Below are 12,160 nucleotides of genomic sequence, written 5' to 3'. Positions count from 1 at the left end.
TTTCAAGGAGTCTTTTCTGATCCCCTTCTCCATTTAAGATCTTCCAGACACTGAGTATTTATTTTCTATATATCCTATATTTATTTTGTCTGTGAACATCCTTTATCTTCTTAATAGAATGTGAGCTCCTTGAGGGTAGGAAGTGCCTCATTTTTGTATCTCTATGGACAATGCCTAGCACAGAGCAGATACTTAATAAAAACTGATTTACTGATTGTTTATGATGTCATGATTTCTAAGTGACTCATATGGGTCTATCATGTATCTAACATTATGTTAAACACCATCAAGTTAACTATGCATGAATAACGGATAGTATTAAAGAAAATATTGTAATTTGATTTAGTTCCAATTATGTGATTTTGAGAAAATGTTGGTAGCAGAATTTAAACTGAATGCATAATCTAAAGCTCCAGTACTTTTCTTTGCTGTGACCACCAATGACTAAATCCACAGTTTGTAAAATTATTTTTGTCATTTTAAGAAAGAAAATTACTATAACCCATTATTATGGAAGAAAGAAAAATGATTCCATAGAAAATGTAGAATCTACAAAGTTATGAATCACATTAGTACGTAAAATCATAACATAATAGAGCTCTCCTATTTTCCTCCTAGCAACCGTACCACCATTTAAAGCCATTCTTCCTTATTCTCCATATGAGAAAACTAAGAGATCAAAGTAAAATGATCTGTGGAAGGTCACACAATGGCCAAATCCCAATTTAGAATTTAATCTCCTGCCTAGTGACTTTCTATGGTACCATTGGCTTCCTAAAATTATGCTGTTTCTCATGTAAAAATTTCATGAATCCTCCTGGATTCCCTTATCATCTATGCAGATGACTCCTAAGTCTACAAAAATAAACAGATTTGTAATGAAATCAACAAAGAATATGTGGAAAGTCAAGAGAAGTCACAGATCTTTAAAGCTAAAAGGAAGTCTCTTTTTAGGAATGAGTCAACCAAAATTCCATAAAAATTGATTAGCCTCAGACCAAACAATTGATATTACATCTGGATTCAAACCTAGGCTTTCCCAGTCCAAATCCAATTTTTTTTTTCCATTTAATCTATACAGTTTTTTTCAAATATGAGTAAGACATATTACTTTGGGGATGTCTCACTTCCAATATTTACATAGAGTTTGATTCATCAAGTTAAAGTTGAGGCATGTTCTCAAAACCTTTGCTTCATTACTTTGTATACCCTCAGGGTTTGTAGTTTTTTCTGCTTAGGGCATTGAAGACCCTGGGTTCTTAAGTATAAACTGCAGGAATATTAAATGTAGGAATAATTAATTATTATTAATTACTAATTAAATGTAAGAATATTAAAGTGAAACCTTGTACTGAACACAGAATTATATAGTACTATGGGAATGGGATGCTATGCTATTGCTCAGCTCAGGCCTAATATTAATGTGCTTTTTTTTTTTCTCCTAAAGGACTTTGTTATTATGTTCCTGCATCATCTTGCAACCATCTCCTTGATCACCTTTTCATATGTCAACAATATGGCCAGAGTGGGGACTCTGGTCATGTGCCTCCATGATGCAGCTGACGCCCTGCTGGAGGTGAGAGTTCTTGGTTGTCTTTTAACAGTAGAAAGTCTGTAAGTTTAAAGGGCAAGTCATAGTTATTCTGTGTTCTGATAAGCTGGCATTTTGGAGAATATTGTAATTACAAGTAGTTCTTGTTTTGAAACTTCAGAACATTTCCTTATCAATTTAAACAAATGCAACTGTAATTTTGTGAAGAAAAGCATTATATAATAAATATTTTATCATGTTAGGATTCTTTATTAAAAGTGTAATGAAAGGTTTTTTTGACTATTCTATTCTTGCTATTAAAAGTTATTGCAATGGGAAAATCATAATTATGATTTCCTATTCATAATTTTTTAATGATTTTCCTACTCATAATCAACAAGGTTTTGTTTCCTTTACTTATAACAACTGTAATGCTTCCAATAGTGCTTTTCTTTTTCAGTCCCTTTCTATCAGTTTTTAAAGGGAGTGCCATACATGGAAAGGATTATATAATGGTTGTGGTATATAATTTAGATATAAACCTGTAGTTTCCAGAGTATGATATATACTCAAACAGCAAATTATACGTAAATATTGGAACTGAGGAACCCCCAATGTAACATAGCCTATGCCACAGGCATATCAACGAAGATGTTACTTTATAACTCATACAAACATACATCACACTAACATCTACTGGGTATTCACACTGTTAAATAGGAATATTTCAGTGAAGGTATTTTGTTTATTTGTTTCTCCCAAGTCATATATTTATCCCTAATATCTACTGCATAATTCCTAGGATCACAAATTTAATGAGGAAGGAACTTCAATGACTTTCTAACTCAGTCTCTCATTTTGCAAATAAAAAATTGGAACCCAGAAAATTGAGTGATTTCTCCAAGGCTGTGTAGATAACAAATAGGAAAGATGGGGTTTTTCCAAATCCAATACTCTTATGTTGTGTACATGCTGCCTCTCAGTGTTCAAATTCAATCCTAGTTCTTCATTCTTAGAGCACAGACTCAATTTGTTTTATTAGTTAATAAAATACATTTTAAATTATATTTTTTAAGATTTCCTAACTAGGAAAAAAATCAACATACTTTGGTACAGATTTTAGTTGGATAGATCCAACATACCTTAGAATTTACAATACATTAATGAATTTGTATTAACTGCAATAATAATATTAATACTACAGAAAGTAGTCCCAAGTCCTATTAGACACCACTCAAGTGATATAAAATATAATATATCAAAGATGTAATAGTCTAAATATATACACATGATATATAAAATAATATAGAGATGAAATGCCAGGAAATGACTCTAGGATAAAGATAATCTTTCAGAACTTGAAAAATATATCATGCTTTAGTAAAGAATTTTATGTAATAAATGATTTATGATATAAGAAAAAGAGTGCTGGCACTGAAGTCAAAAGATCAGAGTTTCAATTCTACACCCTTATTACTAATCTTGGAAATGTCCTTCATCTTTCCTGGGCCTCAGTTTCTTCCTTTATAAAATCTGAGAATTGAACTGGATGGTCCTTCTTAGTTGTAGATATATCACCTCTGTTGATAGTTCCATTGAATAATAATCCAAAATAAAATATATTCATAATAATGTTTTGCAAAGGAAGAAATAAACCTGAGGACAGTGCTTTTAAATTCAGTCAATATTTAGGCCTAAAGGTTCTTGGAAATGGGGAATCAGGCTTGAAATCCTCTTTATTTAATCTTCCATTTTTGTCCAGGACAAGAGATAGGGCCAGGTTATCTAAAAAGAAATAGAAATCATGATCAGTATGGGAATCGGACATATAAAAAGGCCCTCTAGAAAATCTAGTTGCTTCATAAGACATGAGAACCCATAAAAAAGACAAGCAAAAAATTTTAGTACAAATGGGAAGACATAGATAGTGTTGGGTAACCAGTAATTTATTATTTAACTGAGATTATTATTTAATGAGATTATCCAGCATCTTTGATGCCATGAAGCAGTAACATCATAAAGACCATATTAGCAAGACTCCCCCTCATTCTTTTTTTAATTTATTTGTTTATTTTAACACATATTGCTTTATAAATTGTTTTGGAAGAGAAAAATCAGAACAAAAGAGAAAAAAATATGGGAGTGATAAAAAAAAACAGAAAAAAGAAGTGAACATAGCATGTGTTCATTTTCATTTACATTTAGTCTTCTTAGTTCTTTTTCTGGATGTAGATGGCATTTTCTGTCTAAAGTCTATTGAGATTGTTTTCAATCACTGAATAACTGAGAATAAGTTTTTCACAATTGTTCATCTTACATTTCTTGCTCTTATTGTATACAATATATTCCTAGGTCTGCTTGTTTCACTCAGCATCAGTTCTTTTCAGGTCTTTCTAAAATCAGCTTGTTCATCATTTTTTATAGAACAATAATTTTCCATTACCTTCTTGTACCACAACTTGTTCAGCTATTCCCCAATTGATGGACATCTGCTGATTTTTCAATTCTTTGCCACTACAAAAAGAGCTGCTACAAATATTTTTAAACATATGGGTGCTTTTCTCTCCTTTATGATTTCCTTGGAATACAGACCCAGTAATGGCACTGCTGGGTCAAAGGATATGCACAGTCTGATAGCCCTTTGGGCATAGTTCCAGATTGCTCTCTAGAATGTTTGGATTGTCCTACATTCCCGCCAACATTTATCATTATCTTTTCCTATCATCTTAGGCAGTATGAGAGGTGTGAGGTAGTACCTCAGAGTTGTTTTAATTTACATTTCTCTAATCAATAATGATTTAGAGCATTTTTTCATATGACTATAGATGGCTTGAATTTAATCATCTGAAAATTGTTCATATCCTTTGACTATCAATTGGGGAATTATTTGTATTTTTATAAATTTGACACAATTCTTTATATACTTTAGAAATGAGGCCTTTATCAGATATACTGGCTATAAAGATTTTTTTCTACCTTTGTACTTCCCTTTTAACCTTGTTTCTTTTGGTTTTGTTTGTGCAAAAACTTTTTTTAGTTCAACGTAATCAGTTGTCCTTTTTACCTTTCATAATGTTCTCTAGTTCATTTGGTCATAAATTCCTCCCTTCTACAAAGATGAGATAGGTAAATTATCCCTTGTTTTCCTAATTTGTTTATGGCATCATCCTTTATTCCCAAATCATGTATTCATTTTGACCTTATTTTGATATAAGATGTTAGATATAGATCTATGCCAAGTTCTGACTTATTATTTTCCAGTTTTCCTAGCAATTTTTGTCAAATAATGAGTTCTTATTCCAGAAGCTGGAGTTTAAGGGTTTATCAAATACGAAATTACTATGGCTTTGATTATGTTGTGTCCCCCCCTACTTCTTATCTTAACTCAATCTTATAGTTGAACTTTTTCTATATTAAATTTGAATTGATCAATATATTCATTTATGATGACTACTTTATCTCCTGTAAATCATGGATGATTTATAAACATTGATTCCTGACCCTTCAAATCCATCTGCAAATGATGCAGCTGTCAGTTATGGCTTGGGAAAGGTTTTTGCATACTGATAAAGGCTTTTTACTTGCCAATATCACTAAATTAATGTCACATTTCTTCTATCTACAGGCTGCCAAAATGGCAAATTATGCCAAATTTCAAAAATTGTGTGACCTCATGTTTGTCATGTTTGCAATAGTCTTCATCACAACAAGACTTGGTATATTTCCTCTCTGGTGAGTAAGCCATTCTTTTTTCCTGAAATTATTCAGTGTTACAAAATAGGTTTTAGTTAACATCATGGATAGTGATGAGCTGATTCTCCCACAGAACTAGATAATGGATTGAAAAAGATATTTAATCTTAAGGGAAAAAAGGTCAACTGTCAATACTTTTTAAAATTTTATTTTATTTTAAAAATTTATTTAAAAAAAAGAAAAATAGAAAAGAAAATCAAAACAAAATAAAATAAAACAAAAGAGAACATCATCATGTGTCCAGCAGAACATGAAGGAGGATTCAAAATACATAACAATCCTGTCAGTTCTTACCAAAAAATAGGCCTGGGAAAGAATGAGACATAGAAATTTTGTTTATGCTATGAAGTTTGAAATACAACTTAAGAGTCTTGACTGTCAAAATAATATTCTTAAAGCACCAATCTAACCATAATATGCCCTTGCTCAAAAACATCTAGTGGCTCCCCATTGCTTCCAGGATAAAACACAACTGCACCAGTTGATATATAAAGCCTTTAACAATCTGACTAAAGACTTCTTTCCACCCAAGCTTAACGTGTGACTCTGTATATGTGATATTACTTCTCCCATAGCAATTATTTTACACAGATTATTATCCCCAATGTTTTCTCACCTTTGTCTCATAGAATCACTATTTTTCTTCAAAGTATCTCAAGTGACACTTACTAGATGAGGGCTTTTCCTGAATCTCCCTATTCCCAGTCATTAAGGTTGCTCTCTGAAATTACTTTGAATTTTCTTTGTTTAAAAGACATTTCCGTATCCCAATAGATAGATCTCTGGCCTCAGAAACGGGAAAATCAGAAGTAAAATCCTATCTCTGACACATGCTTATTTTGTGACAAGTCCAGTGAGTATGTCACTGGAAGGTGTCAGATATGTGCCAGCAACACTTTTCTGAGTGTGGCCTGAACTAGAATAAAAAGTATTTGGAAAGTATTTAACAGAATAAAAATATAATCAAACATAGATAATGTTAATATGTGGCTTTGTATGTAGGAAGCATATCATCATCAAAATTTTTAGCATTAGTGAGTCTTCCTTTTAAAAGGAAATTATGTTGAAATTAATTTACAAAGTTAGTTGATTTGTGAAAGAGTCATTGAAATGACATGATTTTCACTATTGCCACAGGGATCCTTGCATAATGTGGAGGGTGGTCCTTATTTGTATTTGAATTTGACAACATCTATAGAATTCTCTAAGATTATGTTACATAGAAAGTACCAACATTCATTGTAGAGGGTGCTTCCATACACGGGAGTTCCCTCTATTGATGAAATCACAGATTCAGTCACTAATCATTTCCCTGTCTTTATAGTTTTTTATTTATTTTTATATGTAGATGATATTTTTCCCAAGACAATATAAATTCCTTCCTTAGTCCATAACTCAAAAAATGTTTATTAAGCCCCTATTATGTGCCAGAACTGTGCTAAGTACTGCGGATGCAAAGAAAAGCAAAAAGCAAAACAAAACAAAACAATGCTCTCAAGGAGCTCATTATTTAATGAGGGAGACTATGTACAAATTGCTACCTACTACAACATGTAGACAGGACACATTGGAAGTAATCAATAGAGGGAAGACACTAATATTAAAGAAGATGCAAAAAATTTCTTGTAGAAGAGGGATTTTAGCCAGGACTAGAAGGGAGCCACGAAGCTCAGAGATAGAGATGAGGTAGGGATTCTATTCTTTTTGTCTTTATTTAGTGATCATACAGCACATGATGATGTTTAATAAATGTGTGTTGATTGCTTTTCTTGAAATTGAGAAACATAACTGTGTGGACATGTTTACATATATTGTATTTAACTTATACTTTAACATATTTAACATGTATTGGTCAACCTACCATCTGGGGGCGGGGGTGAGGGGAAGGAGGGGAAAAATTGGAACAAAAGGTTTGGCAATTGTCAATGCTGAAAAATTACCCATGCATATATCTTTTTTTCTTTTTTTTTTTTTAATTTAATAGCCTTTTATTTACAGGTTATATGTATGGATAACTTTACAGCATTGACAATTGCCAAACAGCTTGTTCCAATTTTTCCCCTTTTTCCCCCCACCCCCCTCACCCAGATGGCAGGATGACCAGTAGATGTTAAATATATTTAAATATAAATTAGATACACAATAAGTATACATGACCAAACTGTTATTTTCATGCATATATCTTGTAAATAAAAAGCTATAATTAAAAAAAAAGAAAGTGAGAAACAATTTCCTTCTGCTTTTGCTTAGTGTTAGGCTGAGAAGGCTTTCCTAGAATGCAGAGCCCAGTACAGTAAGAATGAATCTTGCAGGAATGAGGAAATGTTATTAGTGACACAAAATCTCTTCCCTGAGTACTTGCTGAGACTATATAAAGAATGAGGTCAATATTTGGTCAGCGCTGTACCCACAAGAGGTGTCATCATTACTACACTACTTGAGTGCAGCCAAGTTTTGGATAAACAGCATCTAGAGAGAAAGAATTATATTCCATTATTCCAAGAAAGAAACATATGACAGAAGAGTTGTTGGATGCCTAGGAAGTGACATTTTTTCCGTGTGCCTAGAGGTTAGTTATTGAATGAGTTTTAGATAAACAAACTGCTTTTATTTCCCCAAAACCCAAAAAAATTACAATAGAATTAATACTTTTCAATTTTAATAGCATTTGTCACAGTCATTTTCCTTTGTTTCAGGAAAGCAATTATTTTTACCTGTTCCATTTATATAGTACCAACTATGTTCCAAGTACTTTGTTGAGTGTTTTTACAAATATTCTTTGATTTGTCTCTTACAACAACCAGGAAGGATAGTTGTTATTATTTCCATATTTTTCAGTTGAGAAAACTGTGTCTTGCACAGTTATACAGTTAGTGTCTGCTGGCTTTAAAATAACTTCTTGTGTCTTTTGAACCTTATTCCTTAGAGTGAGAGAATCTTGATCTTTTTAATTTTTATATTTTATTGTGGACCCCTTTGCAGTCAGATAAAGTCTATGAATCTCTTTTCAGAATAATGTTGCTTACATTTCTAATTGAAGGAAATGCCCAATTTCACTTAGACATTAGTGAAAATAAAGTTGCATTTTTTCTCAAGCAAATTCATCGACTCCTGAAATCTACACAAAAACCCCTCAGAGATCTTCCAAATCCAAGTTTAGAACTCTTGCCTTGGAATATCTGGTCAGGGGATCATATCTATCTCCGCTTTGAAATTCCTGAAATGTGTTTTCCTATAGCTGAGTATTTGTGTATAACTATATTCAATCTTTCACTTAAGGCCTCTAAAATGCAGGGCTGGTTCTCCTAAGGTTTTCAGGCTTCACATATCATTAAGCAGTTCTTGCTTATTGATTAGATATAAATTCAAAGCGATGTTATCATTCACAGCCAGATAGTAGAGTAGGTAGAGGGATGGGCTTAGATCCAGGAGTTTAAATTTTCCTGAGTTTAAATCTGATCTCAGACACTTATTAGCTACGTGATCCAAGGCAAATGCCTTATCCCCATTTGCCTCAGTTTCCTCATCTGGAAAATAAACTGGAGAGAGAAATGGCAAAGCACTTCAGTATCCTTGCCAAGAAAACTCCAAATGGGTCATGAAGAGTTGGACATGACTGAAATGACTGAAAAACAAATAACCAGTAACTGCCTCCTCTGCTTTCTGAAAAGTGACATTGTCAGTTAAGAAAATCGAGTTTAATTCAAGCAATCTGCTTTCTGGCAAAAGGAGTTTTCTAGCAGTAAAGCTTCAGTATACCTGCAGAATAGCACCCCCTCCCCATTCCTTCTGCGTAGGGGATGGGAATAGAAGAGATGGAAAGGGAGGTAGGAGAAGATCATTTTAGTCTCTATCTTGCTACACATTGAGCATGACCAGCACACCAGTGAGCTTCATCAAAAGGTAATAAGGGCCTAAATTAGAGTGACAGCAGTGGGCATGCAGAGGAGGCGGTAAGATTCTATTGAGGCTTAATTAACAAAAGGAGGCAGCTGGGTTGTGCAATAGAGTGCCAGATTTGGAGTCAGGAAAAACTGAATTCAAATGTGGCCTCAGACACTCACTAATTATGTGACTCTGGTCAAGTTGCTTAATCCTGTTTACTTTCATTCACTGCAGAAGAAAAATGGCAAACCACCCCAGTATTTTTGCCAAAAAAACAATCCCACAAAACAAAACCCACAGACAATATGATCCACAGAGTCACAAAGAATCAGACACATTGAACAACAGCAGAGAATTGACAGAACTTGTCAACTTGTTGATGTGAGGATTGAGGGTTAAAGTCAAAGGTAACTCTAAAACTTGACAGGGGAGAATAATAGTACCAGGAATAGAAATAGGGAAGTTAGGGGGAAGTGCAGATTTGAGGGGAAAATTCACGTATTGAACCTGACCAAAATAAACTCATCCATCCCAGCAGGTTGTTCTTTTACCATCTTATTAATTTGCATCATACCAGTAGTTCGTTTGGTATTGATCATGATAAATTTTAAGTTGTTTAATTATATGAACAAATTCTTTTTATATCTTGTGTCTTATTACCCTAGTATCATTATGCTTTGAATATCTTTTGAGTGAAGTATATGTATTTAGTGGAGTATATGTTATTATTGTCATTACTTTTGAGCACCTTTGTGAGTGGAGTGGATTGTGTGTGGGGAGAAGGAACATTATAATTTTCTTTTATTTAATGGAAGGCTAATTGAAGCAGAGATGTTGTGGAATGTCTATAAGGTTATAAGATTTTGGCAGAACTAAACTAGGTCCCAAATCCTTTAATTTCTGTTCTGCTTTCAAGTTCAGCCACCATAAAGCAGTTTTCTACTAAACTGTGACATCTCTTTCAAGGACTTGTCTACAAAAATTCACATTGCACTTTTTAGTGTGTCTACACATACACACAAGCCATTTAAAGATATTTCTGCTTCATTCCACTAAATTGATTACATATGTTATGGTTCTGGGCATCTCCTTTGTGGTGGTTTAATAAGAAATGTTAACGATGTGTTATAATTTAGGCAGGGTACAAGATTAAAATGTCATTTTTATAATCATTGCACATTTTATGATAAACAATTTGATTCTTGCTAGTGTTGATATGGTGGATAGAGAGCTAGTTTGGGGGTCAAGAAGATGGGAATTTAAGTCCAGTTTTTATTGGCTGATAAAAAATAAAAAAATTCGGCTTTGTGATTCTGATCTGCATTAGTGGAGAGGATTATTTTACAAAGATCACTTTCCAGGAGTACTCAATAACAGTGAAGTCACAGACCCAGTGTATATTATGGGTGCTCACTAAGCAGATAGATTCCATGCTATCTGCTACCAAAAAGCCAGGTTGAGTTAATCATAATTACTGCAAGTCACTGGAACAGTACACTCCCAACTACAAGAAAGAACCATTGTAATTGATAGACTGCATTCTCAACCTCCATTTATTTCCCCTGCAGCAGTATTTCTGTGCTAGCCCATTAGCTGCAGGGATTGGAATGAATGTCATAACTCTGAGGTCTCTGCACATTACAAGTACTCTTGGCTTCAGAGGCATCAGAGGACTTTGGGATCTTTTCATCCTGACTCTGTTCAAGTAGGGCAATGTTGTGGGCCTTATTTTGACCTTGCCTTTACACCTGTCAGCCTCTATCAAAAGGGGTGGGAATCAATTGCATAACTTCAATGGTGGATTTTATACCATGAATCCATCATTTTTCTCTGCTATGGCTCAGTTGAAAGAATATTAGCTCTCTGAAACTCACTTTCTACAGTGCTCCATTCTGCAGTGTAGGGAAATTAATTGCAGATTTGTATTCTCTAGAGTCTAGAAGTCTAGGCGAGATTTTTTTTTAAAGTTGCTATAGAGCTACCTAGACTATTCAGCTGTCAAACAGGCTCTTTAATAAGATTTTCAACTCTTTGGTGTTTGGGAACCAAAAGAACATGTCAAGTTTAGCTTTCTCTCTAACTTGCTTTTCAAGCTGAAACATTTACCAAAGGAACATTGCAAGGTTGCTTTTTTGAATAGCTGATGATTACCAGATTAGTCTCAGAGTTCACAAATATGTAAGAACTGAATAGATTTTTTAAAAAAAAATCAATTCTAAGAAATTACTCTGAAATTTGTTTTTCTGCTTGTGTTAAACGGTACATTTAAATGCAAGGAGCAACAGCTGAGCTTTTGTGAATTTCAGTACATTTTTCAATGATGCTTCCATCTTACATTAGCAGGTAAATTTTATTGAGGAGAAAAGGACTGAGTTAATTTAATTCTGGAAAAAATTTTCACTATTTAAAATAAGCAAAGCACTTATTGCATCAACGTTCAACAGAAAATGACCAATACCATTTAATCAGAAGCATCACTACTAAAGAGGAAGCTGGTATATTTAAGGGAGTTAAAACTCTGACCTATAGAGCTGTGAATAATAGATCCAATTTTCCCATAATCTAGCAGAATCTCCCCTACCCCTACCTTTCTTCCCACTGATTTTTCAGGACCATGATAACTTTAACAGAGAGCAGATATTTTTTTCATCTTATCCTATATAAGTACCTTCTGCCCTCATTTCACATAAACTGAGTCAATTTAGTCACGTCTGAATCATTGTACTCCATTTGGAGTTTTCTTGGCAAAAATACTGAAGTGGTTTGCCATTTCCTTTTCTACCTCATTTTCCAGCTGAAAAAACTGAGACAAACAGGGTTAAGTGACTTGTTCAGGGTCACAAAGCTAGTAAATATCTCAGGTCTGATTTGAATTCAAGCAGATGAATCTTCCTGATTCCAAGCCCCAGGCTCAATGAACTATGGTGCCATCTAGCTACCCTCAGCATAATTATGTATTTATTTTTGCTTTTGCTTAAGAATGCTTTAAGT

General features: G+C 33.6%; 1 protein-coding gene across 2 annotated transcripts in view; it reads left to right on the top strand.

The window, feature by feature from the left end:
- Positions 1–12,160, top strand: part of CERS6 (ceramide synthase 6) — a 281,416-nt gene that overhangs the window by 220,482 nt on the left and 48,774 nt on the right. For both annotated transcript variants that reach the window (XM_031960517.1, XM_031960516.1), the window contains exons 7-8: positions 1,448–1,576; positions 5,157–5,263. In XM_031960517.1, coding sequence (XP_031816377.1) covers positions 1,448–1,576; positions 5,157–5,263 — 236 coding nt within the window. The remainder of the gene's footprint in view (positions 1–1,447; positions 1,577–5,156; positions 5,264–12,160) is intronic.

This window comes from Sarcophilus harrisii, chromosome 3 (assembly GCF_902635505.1).
Source record: "Sarcophilus harrisii chromosome 3, mSarHar1.11, whole genome shotgun sequence".
Classification (NCBI taxonomy): Eukaryota; Metazoa; Chordata; class Mammalia; order Dasyuromorphia; family Dasyuridae; genus Sarcophilus; species Sarcophilus harrisii.
This window is presented reverse-complemented; position numbering and strand designations above follow the sequence as displayed.